Consider the following 24,848-nt stretch of genomic DNA (forward strand, 5'->3'; position numbering starts at 1 on the left):
GGAATTTTTAACTTGGAAAAAGAAAAAAAGCTTTAAAGGAGAGGTGCCTGGCTGGCTCCGTTGGTAGAGCATGTGACTCTCGATCATGAGTTTGAGCTCCACTTTGGGCATAGACATTACTTAGGAAAAAAAAAAAAAAGACAAAACATGCTATGCAAACCAAACAAAATCACCTCTGTGCGTGAGAGTTGGCTTACGGGTGACTTTGCTCGGACTGCGAGTTTCATGAGGGCAGGGCTGTGGCCTTTTCCTCTTCTTCTTCTTCTTCTTCTTCTTCTTCTTCTTCTTCTTCTTCTTCTTCTTCTTCTTCTTCTTCTCCTTCTCCTTCTCCTTCTCCTTCTTCTTTTCTTCTTCTTCTTCTTCTTCTTCCTCTTCTTCTTCTTCTTCTTCTTCTTCTTCTTCTTCTTCTTCTTCTTCTTCTTCTTCTTCTTCTTCTTCTTCTTCTTCTTCTTTTTAAAATTTATTTTATTAAGTAAGCACAATGCCCAACTAGGGCTTGAACTCTCAACTGAGCCAGCCAGGTGCCCCAGAATGCTTGGCACATATTCGATACTGAACGAATATTGAAAGAAGGAAGGGAGGAAGAGAAGGAAGAAGGGGGTGAGGATCCAGGGAGCAGATAACAAAAGTTAAGTGCTTTTATCCTCTGAATGTGGTTACTACCCTCACTACAGCCCTTTGTATTCCCCTCACCTCTCTTCTGTGTTGGAGGTGGTTTATTTGGTTTGATTCTCTGTCTTTTGTCTATGACCCAGTTTTGGTTCATTTGTTCATTTTGTTTAACCTCTGGAAGCCTTTGGATCCTCCACTATTCTAAGACGATATTATAATCTGTCTTCATATTGGTCATTCAGTGGATCCTTTTAATTTATGCTTCTGTTCTATAAAGCTTTCTTTGATTTCTTTCCTCCTTTTTCCCTTCCATTTCTGAAACTTCTGTTACTTGACTATTGGGCCTTTCGGATTGATCTAGAGTTCTTTTCTTTGTCCATCTCTTTATATTTTTATCTTTCTGTGTGATTTTCTCGGCATCGTTTTATTTCTAATTTTTCATTTCGGTTGTATTTTTAAAATCCTAGAGTTTCCTCCTGTTCTCTGAGTATTCCTTTTTGAGGGCGACCTATTTTTTAATGAATGCTGTATCTTCTGGAAATTTTGAGGCTTGCTTCTGCTCCCTACATTCTTCCACCGAATGCTTCCCCCCCCCCGCCCCACCCCCCCGCCCCCCAGCTTGCCTGTTTTTACCTTTGTGGTTCAGGCTAGGGGCTTTCCTGTGGTGTCTGGTAATCTCTGGCTGGATGGCTGCTCACACTGAGGCATGTTGGAAGGCCCAAGTGCAAGGCTAGGCCATATTGACTTGTGGGCACCACTGACCAGGTGATCAGGTGAGAACTGAAAGAAGAGCATTAGGAGGTCTTTTCTCTAGGGTTTTGGAAGTCAGTTTTTCCAGAGAGGAATGCTCTAGCGTCCTGGCCCTGGAGGGTTTACCCCTGGCCACCGGTTCTGAATGCTGGTTAGGAGACAGGAGTTGATTTGATAGTCACTTCCTTCTAATCCTCCTGTACTCAGTGCAGTGCCTCATGCTCACCTGCTGTGCCTCAAGTCTCTAAGTCCTGGCCTCCCTAAGTCCCACCCTACCTGTTTCAGTTTCTTTAGAAAACAAGTCTTTTGCTTCTTTGGAAGTAGGGGGAGAGGAGGGGGTTGCCTAACTGAATAGGTAGGGGAGAAGAGCCAGGGTCTAATTGTTCCTTATACAAACTTCTACAACCCCTTCCTGCCTTCCAAGATTGCTAGTGTTTCCGATTCCTGAACCTTTCTGGGTTTCTGCCCCAAGAGCCAGCTTGTTTCCCATTTGCTTAGCCTTCTGTGGACATACCGGTTTTGACTTTCTGCCATGTGCTAAACCAGTTGCCACTTCTCATCTGCTTTCTATCTTCTGTGAGTATTGACATCTCCCATCTCTTGTCTCTCTTCTCATTTGTTTTATTCTTCCGAATTTAAAATTCCACTCATGTAATTTTAGTAGTGTTTCAGGGAGGAATAGTGGTAAACGTAGGTGTTTAATCTGCTGTGTTTAATTGGAATGAGCCCAGAGACCATGAATTTATATCAATTTGAATGGTTATCAGTGGATATCAGTTTGAATGGTTGGGTGGCTTTTGCTACCAAAATCTAGCAATCCTGGTGGATTGGTAAGAGAAGGGCTCACCAATTGGATAGGGTTTTCACCAGGTGGATTTGGTGGAAGGACCAAAGGGCTGGAGAGTTGAGGATTTTGCACAAAGAGTGGTTGAAACAACAGAACATACAGTCTAGGTTGCATAAGTGAAGAAAAGAAAGATATGAGGGAATTGATGGTTAGAGGAGTTGATGGGCTAGAGATCCCATGAAGTCGGAAGAAACTTGTGGATTTTTTTTTTTAACAAACCCTACTTGGTCTTACCAGCATCTTCTCAGCCAGGGGCTGAAGCCCTGTCCCTAATCCATTCATGTTTCTTTGCTTTGTTGTTCTATCTTGCAGGTTAATGTCCTTTCTTTTAAAAAGAAAAACTCTGGGGTTGCCTGGGTGGCTCAGTCGATTGGGCATCATCTGACTTTTGATTTTGGCTCAGGTTGAGATTATGACCTGAGCCAAAATCAAGAGTCATGGGATTGAGCCCTGGATTGGGTTCCACACTCAACTCAGAGTCTGCTTGAGGTTTCTGTCCCTCTGCCCCTCCCCCTACTCCTGCTCTTGCACATTCTCTCTCTCTCTCTCTCTCTCTCTCTCGTAAATAAATCTTTAAAAAAGAAAAGAAACCTCTTTGCAGGCAGAGGCTCTTCCCTCTGTCTGGTACCCAGGGCAGGACTCTGTATGGGGAACAAGGGTGGTGGTGTCTCACCTCTCTATTTATCCCTGGAGAAAACTGAGGGTGTTCAGAGCTCTCACCTCCAGATTTCATTTCTGAGCCATGCCTGAGGTGGAATAGATGAAGAAGGTCCTGGGAGGATAAAGTCTTCCCTACAGATCCTTTCTTTGGAGCTTTGGGAAAAGCGTCCCTCCTGCTAGCGATCTCTGTTTGCTCACCAGTTGTTCCCTCTTGCAACCTGTTTTCTATCCCCGCTGCGATAGAAAAGCCTCCCCTGGCCTACTTGTCATATCTACTGGCCTGAGTCCTATGAACACCAGCAGATGCCTTGGAGTTTCTCTCTTGAAAACCCCTTAATTTACAGAAACTAAGACCCTGGGGTGTCCTCACTCCTGGTCCAGGGTTCTTTGCACTGCAGCAAATTCAATGCCTGAGAGGCACCTAGAGGCAGTCAAGAGTGATGGTGAGGAACAGGGGCTTCAGAGCCCAACACGCCTGGGTTCAGACCGAGCTTGGCCATGTGCCGGCTGCGTGATCTGAGCCAGTTATATACATAGCATCTCGGGAATCTCCGTTTAAGGTAGGTAATACGCTCGCCCTGAACAGTTGTAAGATGATAATGCATATCAAGTACTGAGCGTGGCATGTGGAGAATGCTTCATTGGTACCTATCTTTCTTTGCTTCTCCTCCTCAAGCCTCTCTGCCCAAACACCCCACTGCTGTTACCCCTCAGGCGAGCTAAAATGACACTGATGAAGGATTGACTCTTTCATTCTCAAGGCCTGGGTCAGCTCCCCTATCTCCCCCAAACCCAATCTACTGAGGAAAAAGTTAAGGGTTGGATCACTAGGGTTCCCTGAACCTGTACTTTCAACTAGCCTGGGGTCCAGTGGCTGCCAACAGTGGATTATAGGAGAGCAGCCCTAGGGATCCCTGGGTGGCGCAGCGGTTTGGCGCCTGCCTTTGGCCCAGGGCGCGATCCTGGAGACCCGGGATCGAATCCCATGTCGGGCTCCCGGTGCATGGAGCCTGCTTCTCCCTCTGCCTGTGTCTCTGCCTCTCTCTCTCTCTGTGACTATCATAAATTAAAAAAAAAAAAAAATTAAAAAAAAAAAAAAAAAAGGAGAGCAGCCCACTTTGAGGAAGGTTTCTCTTTATGGTTCTTTGATCCTCTTCCCCACTCATTTGGGGGCTTCCTGGACTTTGGTGTTTTCCCCTCTCCCTGGCCATCTCTCTGAGCATTTTATCCCATGGGAAATGGAGCCCATCACAAGGCTTCAGCTGTACCCCGACTCTCAGATCTGCTCTCTTCTAGCAGCTCATCAGAGCTTTGGGCTGACCTCCTCATTCCTCGGTCCTTTCCTCCCCACACCACCCTTATCCAAATTGTGGCTTGCTTCTTGCCTGGTTTACAGCAACACCCTGTGCATTCTGTATGTGCCCTACACTGGTCTGAGCACCAGTTTCATCACATTATTCCTTGCCACCGAGTCTTTCAGTGAGTTCCTATTTTCTTTTTCTTTTCTTTTTAAGATTTTATTTATTAAAAAAAAAGATTTTATTTATTAGAGGGAGAGTGAGCACGAGCAGAGGATGGGCAGAAGTAAACTCCCCGGGGATACCTGGCTAGCTCAGCATCTGCTTTTGGCTCAGGATGTGATCCCAGTCCTGGGATCGAGTCCCACATCGGGCTCCTTGCAGGGAGCCTGCTTCTCCCTCTGCCTGTGTCTCTGCATCTCTCTGTGTGTCTCTCAGGAATTAAAAAAAAAAAAGAAAAAATAAGTAGTAGACTCCCCGCTGAGCAGGGAGCCCCACTCGGGGCTCAATCCCAGGGCCCTGAGATCATGATTAGAGCTGAAGGAAAGATGTTTAACCGGCTGAGCTACTGAGGCGCCCCAATGAGTTCCCGTTTTCTGCAGGATAAAATCTAGATCCTTGGGCCTGGCTGGCACTCAGGGCTCCCCAGAATCTGCAACTCTGCCCACCTTGCCTTTGCTCCAGTCTCATCTTGCAGACCTCCCTCCAGCCAGCCAGGTGCCTTCCCCGACCTTACATCAAGCCATATCTTTCCCCTGTTGGCTCATGGCATCCCCCTACCCCCAATGCCTCCCTCCCTCCCTTTTGTTAATCTCACTTCTGCCCACTTTCAAGATTCAGCTCCAGTCCTGCTTGCAGATCTTCCCCAGCCTTCAGCCGCCATCTGCCATCCGTTTCCTCTTTTCCTCAATAGCATACGGGGGCAGCATTCAGCCTGTGACTGTTGCACATGCATCTGTGTCCTCCCAGCAGACAGGGAGGCTCTTTCTGTCGCCTGCAACCTGTCGTGAATGCAGTTGGTGCTCATTTCAGATAACGCTTTGTCTGTATTGAGCACTCTCAGCCTGCAAGGCACAGGATTCCACTTGTTAAACAAAATGTTTCCTCAACATAACCCCCTTTCTTTCCTGCTCCAGGAGAGGGCTTTAGAAATGAAGATAGTTCTGGAAAGCCCTCTCTGGGGGTGGGGATGCAAAGAGACCAACCATTTCTTTTTTTTTTTTTTTTAAGATTTTATTTATTTATTCATGAGAGACGCACAGAGAGAGGCAGAGACCCAGGCAGAGGGAGAAGCAGGTTCCCTGCAGGGAGCCTGATGTGGGATCCGATCCCAGGATCCCGGGATCACACCCTGGGCCCAAGGCAGGCACCAAACTGCTGAGCCATCCAGGGATCCCCGAGACAAGCCATTTCACCTCCACCTATCTCTCTCTGGCTCCCTCCCCCTGTGTCTCGGGGTCATTGGCAGCAGTTTCTTGCCCCTCCTCTCCCCTCCCCTCCCCTTGTCTCCTGTCCAAACATTCTGCACGTGGTGGCCAAGTCCCCTCTCCAGCCCTCTGATTCACAGTGGTTCTTCCTGCTGGCTGCTCTCTCAGCCCTGATGTTAATGTTTTTGCTTTTCATCTCGTTTCCCCCTTCTTCGAGCCAGCTAATGATTATTCAGGGACTTGTCTCATCCAGCCGTCCCCTATCCCTAAGTTCTCTTTAGGGCAAGGGTCACGAGAGTGATCTCATGGCCATGTGACTGCTGCCTATACCTCACCCCCTCCGCTGTCCTGATCCTAACACTCTCAAAAGCTGGTTGTGTGCCCTGCCTCCAGCCACCTGAACGGAGACCTGAGTGGGAAGGTAAGCCTCTGGTCCTTGCCTTAGGCAGGCAGTGGCCACGAGTTTCCAGCTGCTCGGCTCCCGCTGCCTCTTTGTTCCCCACCTGTTGCTGCTTACTGACTTTCTCCCTGGGCACCCGCTTGCCCTTGTCTGTGCAGTGAAGGCTGGGGCGGAGCTGCAGGCAGCCGGGCCCTGCTGTGGCCATGGGGTCCTGGCCGCCCGGGCCCAGGGGATGCGCAGGCTGGGTGGGGAGTAACTCCGGCTTTGCTCACAGATTTCCTTCCGATGGCTGACTCTAAACCACTCTGCTCCCGTGACGGGGACCCCATGGCTGCAGAAGCCTTGCTCCGGGATGTGTTTGGGATTATTGTGGATGAGGTCATTCGAAAAGGGACCAGTGCCTCGGAGAAGGTGGGTCCTGCCCCCTCCTCCCGCCCGCGTGCCCGGCTCACAGCTCGCCTCCTGCCACAAGGCTTCACCCCAGAATTCATCGCTGTCTCCCCGTGCGCCTCGGGGCCGCGTCCTGGGTCCTCCTGTATCTGTTGGCCCTGGTTCCTGAGTTGCTTGGGAGGCAGCGCTAGCGCGTTGAGTGCAGGTGCACACGGCTGGGACAGCCACGGGGGAGGGGGGTCCCCGGGCCCAGGACCTCCGCCCCTGCCCTCTCCCGCCAGGTCTGCGAGTGGAAGGAGCCCGAGGAGCTGAAGCAGCTGCTGGACCTGGAGCTGCGCAACCAGGGCGAGGCGTCGGAGCAGATCCTGGCGCGCTGCCGGGCCGTCATCCGCTACAGCGTCAAGACCTGTGGGTGCCGGGCCGCGGGGGGCTCTGGCCTGGGCGCAGCCCGCGCTCAGCTCCGGCTCCTTCCCCAGGCCACCCGCGCTTCTTCAACCAGCTCTTCTCGGGGTGGGACCCGCACGCGCTGGCGGGGCGCATCGTCACCGAGAGCCTCAACACCAGCCAGTGAGTGCCCCCGGCCCGGCCCCCACCCTGCTTCGGCTGGCAGCGCCGCTGGCACGTCTGTCTTTCTGCTCATCCCCTCGGGCCCCTTTCTCCCAGCTTTCGCAGGCCTCCTGACCCCAGTGTTTCCTCCCTGTCCGTCCCTGGCTCCTGGTCGCCAGCTCGTCCTCCCTGGCTGTCCCCCCTCCTGCCCCCCCCAGCCTGGCCTGGGCAGCCCCCCCTCCGCTCGCCCTGCCTCATGCCCGTCTCCCGGCAGGTACACGTATGAAATCGCCCCCGTGTTTGTGCTCATGGAAGAGGAGGTGCTGAAGAAGCTCCGGGCCCTGGTGGGCTGGAGCTCCGGGGACGGGGTCTTCTGTCCGGGTAGGTGAGAAGGAGCGGCCCCCCTGTGGCCCTCGCAGGGTTCCTCCCCCGGCCCTCTTGCCCTGTGCTGGCCGGGAGGGGCGATTCCTCTTTGTTTCCTCTCCAGCTGGGCTCGGGCCAAACCGGGGAGAAGCTGCCCAGGCCCCTGTATCCTCGTGTTTGCCAAACAGCCTTGGGATCAGCCCTCCAGTGCCTGCCCGGGAGGGGAGGCGCTGTCCTGGGTCAGCCTGGGGTCCGGAGGGGAGCGGTCGGGGCGCCCGTCCCGGGTCATCGGGTCATCGCAGCCGTCCCGGAGCCCCGGAGCTTATCACTCGTGCTGCTTGGAGCCGCTCCCTTGGGTGGAGAGGTCGGGGCGGCCAGCTCCGGTTTTGACCCGCTGCTCCTCCCTCTTGCCGCCTTCCCTGCGACAGGTGGCTCCATCTCCAACATGTATGCTGTGAACCTGGCCCGCTATCAGCGCTACCCGGACTGCAAGCAGAGGGGCCTGCGGGCCCTGCCGCCCCTGGCACTCTTCACGTCGAAGGAGGTGGGAGGAGGCTCAGGCCTACCGCGGGCTCCTGACTCTACTGTCCGGCCACTGAGCCTCCCTGCCCCTACCTGTTGCCAGGGCCAGCCTGCCTCCAGCCGGAAGTGCTTCCTTCCAACCAGGGGGCTGAGTCAGTGCTCCGTTCCCCTTGCCTTCTGTGTGGGGAGCAAAGGGACGAGTGCCGCACCCTTTCTACTCCCAGTGTAGTCTGTGGACCAGGAGCATCAGGAGTACCTGGGAGCTTGTTGGAAATGTGCAATCTCAGGCCCCACCCCAGATGTACCAAGTATGATCTGCATTTGAACCAGAGCCTTGGTGATTTGTAGGCGTGGGAACATTCGAGAAGCCTTGGTCTACAGTCTCATCTGTTGTGGCTCACACATTTACCAGTCTCTCTCCTCCCTCTCCTCTCTGCCCTCTTGCCGCTAGCCTAATCTGCCCTTTGCCTTTCTCCACAGTGTCATTACTCCATCAAGAAGGGAGCTGCTTTTCTGGGACTCGGCACTGACAGTGTGCGAAGTAGTCAAGACAGATGAGAGGTAAAGGCCCTTCTGTTCACATGGCTCAGACCCAGCCTGGCACAGTGTACTTCACCACTGCCAGGAGCTCTGGCCTCGGGCCCATGCCCCAAATGGGTTTGTCTCCTCCCCTCTCTGTTTCTTCTTCTTCTTCTTTTTTTTTTTTTTTTTAAGATTTTATTTATTTATTCATGAGAGACACAGGGGAGAGAGAGAGGCAGAGACACAGGCCGAGGGAGAAGCAGGCTCCCTGTGGGGAGCCCGATGTGGGACTCGATCCCAGGACTCCAGGATCAGGCTCTGAGCTGAAGGCAGACGCTCAACCACTGAGCCACCCAGGCATCCCTCTCTGTTCCTTCACAGGTTGTCCCTTCTGCCTACTGGTGCCTACTGGAGCCCCTGAGATCTATTTACCCCTTTAGGGAAAAAAAATCAACATTGTGGCCTCTGCATAGCTAGCCCCATATTATCCTATTCTCAACAGTTGTGTCTTCCAGCTGAGAAAACCGATTACTTCTTTACCCACTCGGTTTTCTTTTCTATTTTTCTTTTATTTTTTATTATTTTTATTATTTTTTATTTTTTTATTTATGATAGTCACACAGAGAGAGAGAGGCAGAGACACAGGCAGAGGGAGAAGCAGGCTCCATGCAGGGAGCCTGATGTGGGATTCGATCCCGGGTCCCCAGGATCACACCCTGGGCCGAAGGCAGACGTTAAACCGCTGCGCCACCCAAGGATCCCTCTATTTTTCTTTTAAAAGATTTTATTTATTTATTCATGAGAGACACAGAAAGAGAAGCAGAGACACAGGCAGGGGGAGAAGCAGGCTCCCCGCGGGGAGCCCGATTGGGGACTCGAGCCCGGAACTCGATGCCGGGACTCCAGGATCATGCCCTGGGCGGGAGGCAGGCGCTAAACCGCTGACCCACCCAGGGATCCCCTTGGTTTTCTTTTCTAGAGGAAAAATGATTCCTGAGGATCTGGAGAGGCAGATCGGTCTGGCCGAAGCTGAGGTGAGTGAGGGAGGGGTGCTGGGGCAGTGGAGCGGGACCCCTTGGTCTCTTCTTAGAGGCTCCTCTGGGCTCTCCCCACTGAAGAGCTCATCCCTCTTCTTGACCTCTGTGTCCATGTCCCCCATGAGCGGAAGTGATCAGGACACTCTGTGCTGCTCTCAGGGGCTTTGCTGAGACCCGCAGGTGGGACCAGACCCCCGGGGTCAGGAACAGGCCTGAGTCACGGAGTGGAGTCCCTAGGCAGCACCAGCAGGGAGTATGTTGGGGGCCTGAGTGTAGCGTGGAAGGTTTCCGTGAGCTGCGCGGCTCCGTGCAGGGAGAGCTCAGGAAGATGTGCCAGCCGGCAGTGAGGAGGGCGGGATTTGGGCAGTGGGAAATGCGGAGGCGCCCTGCACGCTCGGGGCGCGTGGAAACTGCTGCAGCCATCGTGAAGGGCATTTGGCACTCTCTATACAATTTTTTCTTTGTATCTGCAAGGATTTTATTTATTTTATTTTTTTTTATGTTTTTAATATTTTTTAAAAATTTTTATTTATTTATGATAGTCACAGAGAGAGAGAGAGAGGCAGAGACACAGGCAGAGGGAGAAGCAGGCTCCATGCACTGGGAGCCCGATGTGGGATTCGATCCCGGGTCTCCAGGATCGCGGCCTGGGCCAAAGGCAGGCGCCAAACCGCTGCGCCACCCAGGGATCCCCTATCTGCAAGGATTTTAAATTTTGCTTTTGTGTGTTTTTTTTTTTTATTCTAATATCTATGCAGCAATAGCACTTCGTGATTGAATTTTCTTAAGAATTAATGATGTTAAAAAAAAGAATTAATGATGTTGAGTATCTGAGTATCTGTTACTGCACTTCTTTGCTATCTTACTGGTTTCTTGGTAAATCGAATGTCCAAATGCTTTGCCCATACATATACACATATACACATATATGTATTAATCGAAGTATAGTTGACACACAATGTTCCATTTGGCTCAAGTGTACAACTTAGTGATTCAGCATGTTTGTGTTATAGTATGCTCACCACAAGTGTAGCTGCCATCTGTCACCATACAGTGCTATTACAGTATCATTGACTATATTCCCTATGCTCTACCTTTTGGCACTATGTCTACAATATCTTTTTTTTTTTCAAAGATTTTATTTATTTATTCATAGACACAGAGAGAGAGGGGCAGAGACACAGGCAGAGGGAGAAGCAGGCTCCATGCAGGGAGCCCAATGTGGGACTCGATCCCGGGTCTCCAGGATCACACCCCAGGCTGCAGGCAGCACCAAACCGCTGCGCCACCGGGGCTGCCCTACAATATCTTTTTTTTTTTTTTAAGATTTTATTTATTTATTCATGAGAGACACAGAGAGAAGGCAGAGACACAGGTAGAGGGAGAAGCAGGCTCCATGCAGGGAGCCCAGTGTGAGACTTGATCAACCGCTGAGCCACCCAGGCATCCCTCTACAATATTTTTTTAAGGTTTTATTTATTTATTTATTTGGGGGGAGAGAGAGCACGCACGTGCATGCCCACTTGTGGTGTGCAGTTCAGTGGTTTTTAACAGAGTTGTGCAACTATCACTACAATTAATATCAGAACATTTTCATCACCCCAAAAGGAAACCTTTAGCCATCAATCCCCAATTTTCCCCAGACCTCCTACTAGGCAGCACTAAGCTAGTTTGTCTCTCTATGGATTTGCCTGTTCTAGATTTTTTTCATATAGACGGACTTACATTATGCATGGTGTCTTGTGATGAACTTCTTTTACTTAGCATGCTGTCTTCAGGATTCATCCTCGTGGTAGCGTGTGTCACTACTTCATTCCTTTGATCGCTGGATAATATTCCGTTGTATGGATCTACCGTATTTCATTTATCTGTTCATCAGTTGATGGATTTCCACTTTTCAGCTTTTTTGAGTAATGCCGCTCTGAACATTTGTGTACAAGTTTTTGTGTGAACACGTTTTTCCCTTTCTCCTGTTTATATACCTGGGGACAGAATTGCTGACTCACGTGATAACTCTGTATTTAACTTCTGAAGAGCTGCTAGACTGTTGTTCAAAGTGGTGGTGCCAGTTTCCAGTCCCACCAGCAGCGTATGAAGGGTTCCAGTTTCTCCACATCCTCACCATCACTTGTTATTTCTTTCTTTCCTAGTTTGTTTCAGTTGAAGTATGATTTACATAAAGTGTTACGTTAGTTTCAGGTGTACAACATATTGATTCAACTGTTCTATCTCTACAGTACCCAGTGCTCACTACAATAAGTGTTGTCACCATGCATTATTACAGTATTATTATTATTTTTTAAAGATTTTATTTTTATTTATTCATGAGAATATACAGAGAGGAGAGAGGCACAGGCACAGGCAGAGGGAGAAGCAGGCTCCATGCAGGGAGTCTGACATGGGATTCGATCCTGGGTCTCCAGGATCAGGCCCTGGGCTATAGGCAGCGCTAAACCGCTGAGCCACCCGGGCTGCCTTATTAAAGTATTATTGACTAGATTCTTTATGCTGTACTTTCATCCCCATGACTTATTTTCTAACTGGAAGTTTGTACCTCTTAAGCCACTCTATTTCACTCATCCTCCCCCAACCTCCCCTTTGGCAACCACCAGTACCGACTTAGCCAGCCAGGCGTTCCCTCTGCCCATTTAAAAAAAAAATTATTTATTTGACAGCAAGAGAGAGCATAAGCAGGGGGAGTGGCAGAGAGAGAAGCTGGCTCCCCACTGAGCAGGGAGCCCGACACGGGGCTTGATCTCGGGTCCCCAGGATCATGACCTGAGCCAAAGGCAGACACCCAACAAACTGAGTCACTCAGGTGCCCCCCCCCCCGCCCAAGCCCATTTTTAAATTGGGTTATTATTATTTTTTTATTTCTCTTTTTTATTTTAGTGGGTGTGAAGTGTTGCCTCGCTGTGGTTTTGATTTGCATTTCCTTAATGACTAATGATGATGAGCATCTTGTCATGTGCTTACTGGCCATTTTTATATCTTTGGAGAAAAGCCTATTTGTATACTTTGCTTAGGTTTTTTTTTAAGATTTTATTTTATTTATTTATTTGTCTGTTTATTTATTTAATATTTTATTTATTTATTCATGATAGACATAGGGGGAGAGAGAGGCAGAGACACAGGCAGAGGGAGAAGCAGGCTCCATGCAGGGAGCCCGATGTGGGACTCGATCCCGGGTCTCCAGGATCATGCACTGGGCCAAAGGCAGGCGCCAAACCAGCTGAGCCACCCAGGGATCCCCCCCAATGAATTATCTTGACATCTTGATGAAAATCAGTCGATTATTGGAGCACCTCAGTAGCTCAGCTGATTAAGCATCTGCCTTCGGCTCAAGTCATGATCCCAGAGTCCCAGGATCGAGGCCCACATAGGGCTCCCTGCTCAGTGGGGAGTCTGCTTCTCCCTCTGCCCCTTCCCACTGCCTGTACTCTCTCTCTCTCTCTAATAAATGAAATCTTTAAAAAAGAAAGAAAGAAAGAAAGAAAGAAAGAAAGAAAGAAAGAAAGAAAGAAAGAAAGAAAGAAAATCAGTTGATTGTAAATGTGAGGTGGTGTTTCTGGATCTGGATTCTTAATTCTGTTCCATCCATCTGCACGTCTATACTATAGACCACATTACCTTGACTAAGATACCTTTGTTGTAAGTTTTGAATCAGGAATTGTGAGCTTTCCCACCCTGCTCCTTTCCTAGATGGTTTTGGCTATTCTAGGGCCCCTAAATTTCCATATGAATTTTAGGGTCAGCTTGTCAATTTCTGCTTCGAAGCCAAGTGGGATTTTTTTTAAACTTTTTTTTTTCCTTAAAGATTTTATTTATTCATGAGAGACACACACAGAGAGAGAGAGGCAGAGCCACAGGCAGAAGGAGAAGCAGGTTCCATGCAGGGAACCCAATGTGGGACTCGATCCTGGGACTCCAGGATCACGCCCTGGGCCGAAGGCAGGCACTAAACCGCTGAGGCACCCAGGGATCCCACCAAATGGGATTTTGATAAGGATTATGTTCAATTGGTAGATCCATGAACATGGGATGTCTTTCCATTTCCATCTTCTTTGGTTTCTTTCAACAATGCTTTGTAGTTTCCAGAGTATATGTTTTGCACTGCTTTTGTTAAATTTATTCCTAAGCATTCTCTCTGATGGTCTTATAAATGAAAATTTCTTTCTTTCTTTCTTTCTTTCTTTCTTTCTTTCTTTCTTTCTTTCTTTCTTTTTTCTTCCTTCCTTCCTTCCTTCCTTCCTTCCTTCCTTCCTTCCTTCCTTCCTTCCTTTCTTTCTTTCTTTCTTTCTTTCTTTCTTTCTTTCTTCTTTCTTTTTTAGAAGAGTTTATTTGTTTCAGAGAGAGAGCACTAGCAGGGGTGGGAGGAGCAGAGGGAGAAGAAGACTCCCAGCTGACAGGGAGCCTGACGCAGGCCTCCATCCTAGGATCCTGAGACCATGACCTGAGCAAAAGGCAGACATTTAACCAACTGAGCCACCCAGGCGCCCCAAATGAAATTGTTTTCTTCATTCTATTTTTGGATTGTTCGTTGCTAATGTGTAGAAATACAGTTTTAAGTCTTGATCTTGTACCCCTGCAAACTTGCTGAACTCATTTATTAATAGTTTTTTTAGTGGATTCCTTAAGACTTTCTAGTTATTATATTATGTCATTCAGAAGTAGAGATAGTTCTGCTTTTTGCCTTTCCAGTCTGGATGCCTTTTATTTTATTTTCTTATCTAATTGCACTGCTAGAACTTCAGTGCAATGTTGAATAGAAGTGGGGAGAGTGGCCACACTTGTTATGTTCCTGATCTTAAGTGGAAGGCTTTCAGTTTTTCAGCATTGAGTATGATGTTAGCTCTGGGCTTTTTGTAGTTGTCCCTTATTAGGTTGAGAACATTGCCTTCAACTCCTAGTTTGTTAAGTATTTTTATCAAGCGGGAGTGTAGGATTTTGTCACATGTTTTTCTGTGTCTATTGAGATGTGTTTTTTCCCCTTTATTCTGTTGATAAGTGTGTATTACATTAATTGATTTTTGGATGCTAAACTGAGCTTGTTCTCCTGGGACAAATCCTTTTGTCATAATGTATAATTTTTTTATATGTTGCTAATTTTGGTTTGCTAATGTTTTATAGATTTCTATACCTATGTTCAAAGAGGTATTATCTGTAGTTTTCTCATGATGTTTTGTCTGGTTTTGGTATCAGGATAATACTTGCCTCATAGGATGAATTCAGAAGTGTTCCTCTTCTGTTTTTTGGGGATTTTTGTGAAGAACTGGTATGAGTTCTTTTTTAAACATATTATAGAATTCATCAAAGAAGAGAGGCAGAGACACAGGCAGAGGGAGAAGTAGGCTCCATGCAGGGAGCCCGACTAGGGACTCGATCCCAGGACCCGGGATCACGCCCTGGGCTGAAGGTGGCACTAAAGCGCTGAGCCACCCAGGCTGCCCTGTAGTAGTTTTTAAAAATAAAAATTCAAGTTCTCCATGAACTTTTGTACTATTAGAATTTTTTAAATAGCATTTTGATCTTCCAGTAAAGACACTAACATTTTTTGAAAGTGTATGAGCTTTGGAAATAAACCAGCAGACTGACCTAGGATTGGAATCCATCTCTGGAGCTTAGGCTTGGGGGCTAACTTTGTTAATACCTCTGAAGCTTAGCACCCTCGCCTGCAAATTAAATGGGATAGTAGCGTGTTGTGAGGTTGAAAGGGCCCAGGTCAGGGATGCAGTAAGAGTGTAGAGATGGCTCAGCCCCGGGCTCTGGGTAGCTTTTTAGAGACCTTCACAGCTTCTTTCTTCTGCATGTTTGCTGCAGGGTGCTGTGCCATTCCTGGTTAGTGCCACCTCTGGCACTACTGTGCTAGGGGCCTTTGACCCCCTGGAGGCAATCGCTGACGTGTGCCAGCGTCATGGGCTGTGGCTCCATGTGGATGTGAGTGAGACTTGGGCCTGAGGGTGCGGTGGGCTGAACCAAGGCCAAGGCCCACGTTGTTCCTTTTACTCCACAGGCTGCCTGGGGTGGGAGCGTCCTGTTGTCACAGACACATAGACATCTCCTGGATGGGATCCAGAGGTGCATATGGCCACCTGCTTCCTGAATCCCACCCTTCAAATCCTTGGTCCAGAGAATAGTCCTGGACTAGGGAGCTTCTGATGGCAGTGAGGGAAGGAGGTTGGCGGGAGGGGCGTTGGAGAGATGATGGAGAGATGATGGAGAGGGCTGGGAGGTCAGAAGTCCCTCTCACCGCTGAGATGAAAGCCCCTTTACTGAGGGTTTGGTAGAGGAGGGGTCTCCGGTTGAGGAGCAGCCAGCTGACCCGGCTTTGTTCTGCGCACCCCAGGGCTGACTCGGTGGCCTGGAACCCCCACAAGCTGCTCACAGCGGGCCTGCAGTGTTCAGCTCTTCTTCTCCGGGACACCTCGGTGGGTCGGCTCACCCTGGACCTCCGTCTTTTTCTCTGGCCTACCTCAGAGAGGGTGCTGGCCTTGCTGTGCCCTCCCCCCTGCCCGCCCCGTCCGAAGCTACGAAGCTACGTATCCGTGACCACCTGCAGCCCTGTAGTGCCCTCACCCCCTGTCTGCTTCTCCCCCCACCCTCCCACCCCCACCCCGCCGCCTGTCTGCAGGCAAAGGGAAGAGCTCCCAGCTTGATGTAATCGAGGGGATCCTGGGCCGACCTTGGGAAGAACTCTGGGAGAAACCCAAAGGGGCCCGAGTCTGCGGCCAGCGCCCCCAGAGCCGGTGCCGGGAGGAACGGGTGGGCTGAGCTAAGGAATGGCAGGTGCAGCTCTGGAGGCAGCGAGGGGGTCTGACAGGCCTCCCCCCGCCCCTCCAACCTACAGAACCTGCTTAGGCGCTGCCACGGGTCCCAGGCCAGCTACCTCTTCCAGCAGGACAAGTTCTACGACGTGGCTCTGGACACTGGAGACAAGGTGGTGCAGTGTGGCCGCCGGGTGGACTGTCTGAAGCTGTGGCTCATGTGGAAGGCGCAGGGCGGGCAAGGGCTGGAGCGGCGTGTCGACCAGGCCTTTGCCCTTGCCTGGTAGGAGGGGGGTGTCGGAGGTCCTGCCCCCGCCCGCGGCCCTGCGCCTCACATTTCCCTCGCCCTCAGGGTCTCTTGGCTCATTGTCGGGGGCTCTTCTGTTTCTGTGGCTCGGCTTTTCCTCCTCTGTTTGTGATTTCTCCCTCTCGGTGTGCAGGTACCTGGTGGAGGAATTGAAGAAGCGAGAAGGATTTGAGTTGGTCATGGAGGTAGGAGCGAGTCTGCGCTCTTTTGCAGCCCCGCTCCCACCCCCTACCCCCTACTCCCCCCTACTCCCCCACCCTCCCACCCCCCCCACGCCCCCACTACCCTACTCCCCTCTAGCCTCCCACCCCCCTACCCCCCACCCCCCCACCCCTGTCCATCCCACACGCAAAGCCCTCAAGGGGCAAGAGGGCCAGTGAGGGGGGCAGCCCCCCTCCACAGCCCGCACACCTTGTCCTCCTGTTCCTCCCAGCCCGAGTTTGTCAATGTGTGTTTCTGGTTCGTGCCCCCCAGCCTGCGGGGGAGGCAGAAGTGCCCGGATTACAGTGAAAGGCTGGCCAAGGTAGGCGCTCCTCTGGGCTCCTCGGAGCCCACTGTCGGGAACTGCTGCCTCGGGCTGCTGCGGGCTGTCCCTGCCCCCTGCTGGCGAAGTGGCGGCCTCCGAGGCTGGCCTTGCTCCTGAGCTGGGGGTGGGAACTGGGAGACGCCACCAATTTGTCCTCATTTCCGTGGGGGTGGGATAGGAAATAAGGTATGTTTCTGGAAAATGAAAAGAGGACCGAGAGGGATGTCATGGGAGAGGTCACCAGTGCGCAGTAGTGGCCCGTGGGAGTTGTGCTGGGAGCTCGGGGCGGGGCTGGGACAGCCAGGTGAGGCCTCATTCCCTGCCGCCAGCAGCCCTACAGCCCTACAAGGCCGTCCAGACGTGCCTCCCGGAGGAAAGGAGCTATGTCATGTCCCTGAGGATAGATTGGTACTAGGTGCCGCAGATAATCTGGAAGGACAAGAACGTTCTTGCCCTTAAGGAGTTATTTAGAAGAGCAGAGTTGCCTAGTTGAAACCAATAGGTTTGAGGCAATCTTGTGACTTGTGTGTTACATTACAGGGTGCAGATCGCAAACATCCCAGGCATTCAGAGAGGGGAGAAGAAGGTGTCAGGGCTGTCCAGGGCTAGAGGGTTAGACGAAAGCAGTGTTGGGAGTCAGGGAACAGTCAGGATTGGGCAGAAAATGGCCCATGTGACAACTTGGAGATAGGTAGGATGGGAGTAATGCAGAGGCTGGAGGAGACAAGCAGGTGGGATGTAGTGGAAAAGGTGACCTGGGGCCTCAGGAGCTGAGCGATGAGCCTCCCTGGGAAAGGTAGCTGAGTGAGAGGGAAGTGCACCTAGGGGACCTGCCCCCGAGGCTGCCGCTGGAAATTCTCTCCACCTCTTCTGCAGGTGGCCCCAGTGCTCAAGGAGCGCATGGTGAAGGCAGGCTCCATGATGATTGGCTACCAGCCCCACGGGACCCGGGGCAACTTTTTCCGCATGGTTGTGGCCAACCCCGCGCTGACCCGGGCTGATATGGACTTCCTTCTCAACGAGCTGGAAAGGCTAGGCCAGGACCTCTGAGCTTCCTCCTCACTGCTGGCCTTGGCACCCCCCCCCCCCCCCCCCCCGCTGTCTCTGTGCATTCGCCTGTGCTCCAAGAACAGAGTGACCTTAACCACGTTTGAGTGTGTTGACCCGCTAACTCTCCTATGAAATATTTGCCATTAGGAAAATATTTAAATAAACTAACAGTATATCCATATGATGGAATGTTTCTCTGCCATTAAAATTATATTTACAAACAATATTTTTATTGATAGGAAAAAAATAATGTGCTACTGGAAAAGCTGGAAACAAGACTTTGTGTATAGTAATATCTGAGGGTGTTTGAACATACATAGAAGATGGATAGAATGAAATATGCCCAATGTCAATAATTTTCCCTGGGATGGGATTATAGGCAATTTAAAATTAACATTTCTAGGGATGCCTGGGTGGCTCAGCGGTTGAGCACCTGCCTTCAGCTCAGGGTGTAATCCTGGGGTCCTGGGATTGAGTTCCACATTGGCTCCCTGCAAGGAGCTTGCTTCTCCCTCTGCGTGTGTTTCTGCTTCTATTATCTCTCATGAATAATTTTTAAAATTTTTTAAAAAATTAACATTTCTAAACCTTTTGTGTTCCCCCTTTTATTATGTAATGAATATACATTACTTTTACAATAGGGAAATAATAAAGTTAAAATTTTGATTATATCATTTTAGTATGTTTTAAAGTTTGATACCTTTCAACCAAATAATAGAGAATGTGAATTTTTTTATTATTATTTATTTATTTATTTATTTATTTTTTAAGGCAAGTGTAAGAGGGATGCCTGGGTGGCTCAGCAGTTGAGCATCTGCCTTCGGCTCAGGTCATGATCCCAGGATCCAGGATGGATTCCCAAATCAGGCTCCCTGCAGGGAGCCTGCTTCTCCCTCTGCTTGTGTCTGTTTCTGTGTTTCTCATAAATAAATAATATCTTTAAAAAAAAAAAAGCAAAAAAAACCAACCAAACAAACAAACAAAAAACCCAAAAAGCAGGTATAAGAGAGGCTAAAAATGGGAAACTTTTTTCTCAAATCTATAGTAGGAGAGGAAAGACCACAAGTGAAGTAGCTCTAAATTAACTATACTTCAGTGGCATTGAAAACAAACTGGGTACTGATTATGTTGAGACCAGAGCTGTGTCCACTTATCACTCTTGAAAAATCCTCACACACAAAACAAAGGAAGAATTTACCTCCTTGTATAGGTGTGCCTGGCTGGCTCAGTCAATAGAGCATATAACTTGTGATCTTGGGGTTGTGAGTTTGAGCCCCACAGGAGAGATTTACTTACTTAAATATATACATACGTAAATTTTTTTAAGAATGGATTTTCCTTCTGTAATTTGAACAACAGAAACCAAGCTAAAAGAAAGAGACAAAGAAAGAGAGAAGGGAAGAGAGAAAGAAAGAAGAAAGAAAGAGAGAAAGAGGGATCCCTGGGTGGTGCAGCGGTTTAGCGCCTGCCTTTGGCCCAGGGCAGGATCCTGGAGACCCGGGATCGAATCCCACATCGGGCTCCTGGTGCATGGAGCCTACTTTTCCCTCTGCCTCTGTCTCTGCCTCTCTCTCTCTCTCTGTATGCCTATCATAAATAAATAAAAATTAAAAAAAAAAAAAAGAAAAAAAAAAAGAGAGAAAGAAAGAGAAAGAGAGAAGAAGAAGAGAGAAAGCAAGAGAAAGAAAGAAAGAAAAGAAAGAAAGAAAAAGACCCAGCAACCAGACATCCATTTTACACTTACAGTCCTGGGCTGGTGTTGCTTTTCAAGTCATTTTTGGGGAAAGAGGCCATTAGCTACACGAGTTATTTGCTTGGTTTTGTTTTGTTGTCCAAGGTTTATTGAAGATAATTACAGCAGGAAGAGTCAAATGGCTCCATGTGGTGGTCTGAAATTCCTCTCAACTCTAGGCTGAGTGACCTGCCGTTTGGACAGACCACCAAAGTCTGAGACCTTCAACATTTCCTTAGTGTCAGGTCTGCCTTCCTGATCTCCTGATCCGGGGCTGAGACCTCAGGAACGTAATTCTCTCACCTTTCTCCCTCTTCCTCCTGCGGCTTGATGGAGACCCCTCTCACTGGGCCTCTCTGAATCTGCTCCATCTGCCCTGTGACAGCCTGTTCTGTTGTGGAATTTCCTGCCGGGGAATAACGAGGCCTCCTTACACGTGTGCTTGTTGGTGTGGAATCGATGCCCAGGGGCATGTACTGCTTCTCAATGACCACCCGGCCCACCTTCTTCATGCCTTCCGTGCAAGCTCAGCCCACGTTGGTGGACCTGGTAAAAGAGGAAACAGTGCTGCACAAGTTATTAAGGACACGTGGCAAATCTACTGGAACTTTATGTTATTTCCAATTCCTGAAAATACCATTTATGAAAACAATAATGTGGTCATGTAAAAAGTCATCCAAAGTTATTTGAAGAGGCAAATACAGACTGTTCAAACCATAGTGAAAGAACATCCAAATCGTAGACCCAGGCAGCCCTGGTGGCTCAGTGGTTTAGCACCGCCTTCAGCCCAGGGTGTGATCCTGCAGACCTGGGATGGGGTCCCATGTCCGGCTCTCTGCATGGAGCCTGCTTCTTCCTTTGTCTCTCTCTCTGTCTCTCATGAATAAATAAATAAAATCTTAAAAAAAAAAATCGTAGACCCAATTCTCTTGACCATCTGGCAGGGGGAAAAAGCCTTTCTACTCATAAATTACTAATAATTCCCCCTATAAACTTATTTTCCCACAAATGCTATTTGACTTCTTCCAAATAATAAAATTGTTTGAGGTTATTAATAATTTGAACTCTAAGCCCTATTCTTTTTTTTAAAGATTTATTTATTTATTTATTCATGAGAGATACACAGAGGCAGAGACACAGGCAGAGGGAGAAGGAGGCTCCCTGCTGGGAGCCCCATGTGGGACTGGATCCCTGGACCCCAGGATCACACGCTGAGCTGAAGGCAGATGCTCAACCACTGAGCCACCCAGGTGCCCCTCTAAGCCCTATTTTTAAAGAGTTCTATATATCTGCAAAATGTCTTAAACTTTGTGGAAAAGACAAACTAAAAAAAGATCTTCAACTCAAAACAAAGCTAGAAAACAAAAACAAAACCAAAATCTCCAAGATCCTTTAATCATCTCTATCTGAGAAATATATATTTTTTTTCTGAGAAATATTGTTTTTTAAAGATTTTATTTATTTATTCATGAAAGACAGAGAGAGAGGCAGAGGGAGAAGCAGGCTCCATGCAGGGAGCCCAACGTGGGACTCGATCCCCAGCCTGATCCAAAGGCAGGCGCCAAACCGCTGAGCCACCCAGGGATCCCCTCTGAGAACTATTTTAAAGCGAAGATCAGAAAGACAAGACCCGGATTCAGTTAATTACCAGGTTTTCTCCAGCTTTATGAGCTGATGCTTCTATTCTTCTATTGTGTGGAGTTTTTGTTTTGTTTTGTTAAATTAGCTCTACACCCAATATGGGGCTTGGAAACTCACCACCCTGAGATCAAGAGTCCCATTGAGCCAGCCAGGTGCTCCTACTCTCCTATTCTCAGAGCTCAACCTTTAAATCTCTGGACACAGTGTGGCAGTCTCCGGCTTCCTCTCTCCCGTCTGCATTTACGGAGCTCCTGCTGTGTGTAATTCCTTTCTCTGCCTTCAAAGAGTTTAAGATTTAAGTAGTCCTCCCTCATTGGAGGCCTGTCCCTGCTTCAGGGCCTTTGCACCTGCTGCCCCCTTTTGGCTCAAAGTTCATCTAACATAGTTCGCTCCCTTATTGACTTTAGATTTCTGTTTAGATGTCACCTCCTTAGTGAAGCTTTCCTTGAATATTCTACTTAAAATACATTTCCCCCTTAGTTCTTGCGCTTCCTATTCTATTATCTGCCCTGTTTTTCTCCACGGCATGTGTAAGTATCTGGCATAGTCTATATTTCAGTCTATCTATCTATCTATCTATCTATCTATCTATCTATCTATCATCTATCAATATATTTATTTAACTTTTTTCTGTCTCACCCAACTAGAATGTAAGCTCTGGGAGCAGGGATTTTGTATCACTGCTTCCTAGAGTGGAGTCTAGTACTTCCTGGATGGGTGATGTTGAGTGAATGGTTAACGGGCTCCACGTAGTGGTTGACTTGCTGTCAGTCACAGGGCTGCGTGAGTGGTGGAGTCAAAGTCGAATTTAGCCCATCTCCCTCCAGCACTTACCCATGGACCTAGACGGCTTCTGTTGTCACACGTACATAATGTATAGATGTGTGGTTGTCAGGGCCGTTTTATTATCTATATGCTGTGGATCTGCTGCTTTCAGGAAGAATGAAGAATGAAGCCATGTGTAGGTTCGAATACCCATCTTGCCCTTGGCCTGGGGAAATCGTATTTTCATCAAACAGGAAACAAGAATGTGGGGAATACCTACCTAGGTGAGTTGCGTGTTGGGATAGGTTGTTTGTTTTGGGGTTTGGTTTTGGTTTACAGCGGTCAAAATACTCAAGTGGCCAGACTCCACAGGCCTGGGGAAAGAAAATGGTACCTTCACAAGTAGGCCATGGGCTGAGGAGCTTAAAGCTGGGTGGGGCACCTATGAGATGGCAACTCTTTTTTTTTTTTATTGGGCAGCCCGGGTGGCTCAGCAGTTTAGCGCCACCTGCAGCCCGAGGCGTGATCCTGGAGACCAGTGATCCAGTCCCACCTCGGGTTCCCTGCACGGAGCCTGCTTCTCCCTCTGCCTGTGTCTCTGCCTCTTTCTCTGTGTCTCTATGAATAAATAAATAAGTAAAAAACCTAAAAAAAATATAAAGATTTTATCTGCTTCTTTATTCGTGAGCGACAGAGAGAGAGGCAGAGACATAGGCAGAGGGAGAAGCAGGCTCCCCATAAGAAGCCTGATGTGGGACTGGATCCCAGGACCCTGGGATCAGGACCTGAGCCAGAGGTAGACACTCAACCACTGAGCCCCCCGGGTGCCCCTCTTATCACTCTTTTATATGTGTACTATAACTTTTTTGTTCTGAACCACTTGAGAATTGGCTTCATACAATATACCCCTTTATCTCTGAAACTGCATATTTCCTAAGAACAAGAATATTATTTTAAATATTATTTTAAATAACCATGGCCCAATGATCAAATTCAGGAAATTTCACACTGACACTGTACTTTAAAGTCCACATTCCAAAATTGTCAGTTGTCCCAAGAGTGCCCGCTCAGGCATTTTCCTTCTCATACGAGAACCCAGGCCAGGATCATGTGTCACCTTTTGTGGTCATATTTCTGCTTCCTTAAGCTAAAGTAAACTAAACTTAACTGAAATGGTTCCTCAGCCTTCTTTGTCATTAATGACATTGACCTTCTTAAAGAATACAGGCCAGTCATTTTCTAGAATGTTCATCTATTTGTTTTTCCTGATGGTTCCTCTTGACTAGATTCAGGTTCTGCATTCTGAGCTGGAACATGACATAAATCTTGTGTGTTCTTTTCAGGGAATGAAAAGCCAATGCCAAGGCCCACAATGTCCATCTGCTTTTTATTGGTGATGTAATTTGATCAAGGTGTTTTCTGGTTTCCCCACAATATAGTTAATATTTGCAACTAATACACAATCTAGGAGGAGACATTCTGAGAATACACAAATACCCTGTTCTGCTTGTGCTTCCCCACCTAGACTTACTATCCTCTCATGATCCTTGCCCAAGCCAACTTTCATCATAATGTTTGCAAAATGGTGATTTTCTGACTCCAACATTCCCTCCACTTTTATCATTTGGCATTCAACTACAAAGGAGAACCCTCCCTTCTCCTCATTCGTTCATTCAACGATTAACTATCAAGACGGGCCTTTGTTTTATCCAGTAAGTTATAATCCATTTCTATCCTTGCTTATTTTAATGCTCAAATTGTACCACTTTTGACTGTAAGAAGCCCCATTAATCTGGCTCCCATGTCCTTTCACCATGACTTTTTTTGTCTTGGCACTGCCTCTGTTCCTGGCACAACATAAATGTTCCAGGCTTATCTTGTGCTTTCTCTGCTCCACTTGGAATCAGCTATGTCTTCAAGGAACCCTGTTTCCTTTCCGTGGAGAATGAATGGCATTTAGAAACTACAATCTTGGGGCACCAAGATTGGTGGGGTGGTTCAGTCGGTTAAGCGTCTGACTCTTGATTTTGGCTCAGATGGTGATCTCAGGGTTGTGGGATTGAGCGCTCTGTGCTCAGTACCAAGTCTGCTTATCCCTCTCCCTCTTCTCCTCCCCCCACCCTTCACACATGTTCTTTCTCTCTCTCTCTCAAATTAATTAAGTAACTAAAAAAGAAAAGAAACCATGATCTAGGCACCAGGTATGTTCATAGCTACTGGATAGATCTATGGACTTTTAAAATTTAAACTCACATCCTTTTGGATCCCCCAACCCATCTTAATTGTGCTAAGGGAAACAAAAGGCCAGAGCTTTAAAGGGAGAAGTGATGTTCCTTCCCCTGGGAGATACCACAGGTGCAACAGAGAAAATGGGGTGATAACCTAGGATGGTAGGTGGGGGGTTGAGGTACTGAATTGGGGTGCTTGATTATTTTCTTTTTTTCTTTCTTTTTTTAGAAAGGTATTTATTTATTTAAGATTTTATTTATTTATTAATGAGAGACACACAGAGAGAGAGAGAGAGAGAGAGAGGCAGAGACACAGGCAGAGGGAGAAGCAGGCTCCATGCAGGGAGCCCGACACGGGACTCTATTCTGGTTCTCCAGGATCAGGCCCTGGGCTGAAGGCGGCGCTAAACCCCTGAGCCACCAGGCTGCCCTTAGAAAGGTTTTTAAATGAAAAAAAAAAA

General features: G+C 48.4%; 1 protein-coding gene and 1 pseudogene across 1 annotated transcript in view; one reads left to right on the plus strand and one right to left on the minus strand.

Moving 5' to 3' along the window:
- Positions 1-18,692, plus strand: part of CSAD (cysteine sulfinic acid decarboxylase) — a 32,091-nt gene extending 13,399 nt beyond the window's left edge. Inside the window, 15 exon segments of the mRNA XM_035706969.2 lie at positions 6,269-6,405; positions 6,666-6,792; positions 6,861-6,951; positions 7,205-7,311; positions 7,722-7,837; positions 8,296-8,355; positions 8,357-8,376; positions 9,317-9,371; positions 15,195-15,311; positions 15,388-15,452; positions 15,721-15,802; positions 16,222-16,421; positions 16,579-16,630; positions 16,879-16,968; positions 17,848-18,692. Coding sequence (XP_035562862.2) covers positions 6,280-6,405; positions 6,666-6,792; positions 6,861-6,951; positions 7,205-7,311; positions 7,722-7,837; positions 8,296-8,355; positions 8,357-8,376; positions 9,317-9,371; positions 15,195-15,311; positions 15,388-15,452; positions 15,721-15,802; positions 16,222-16,421; positions 16,579-16,630; positions 16,879-16,968; positions 17,848-18,021 — 1,482 coding nt within the window. The 5' untranslated portion in view covers positions 6,269-6,279 and the 3' untranslated portion in view covers positions 18,022-18,692.
- Positions 18,693-18,797: 105 nt separating this feature from the next.
- On the minus strand, positions 18,798-20,690 carry LOC112667270 (40S ribosomal protein S17-like; annotated as a pseudogene).
- Positions 20,691-24,848: the final 4,158 nt, after the last annotated feature.

This window comes from Canis lupus, chromosome 27 (assembly GCF_003254725.2).
Source record: "Canis lupus dingo isolate Sandy chromosome 27, ASM325472v2, whole genome shotgun sequence".
In the NCBI taxonomy this organism is placed as follows: Eukaryota; Metazoa; Chordata; class Mammalia; order Carnivora; family Canidae; genus Canis; species Canis lupus.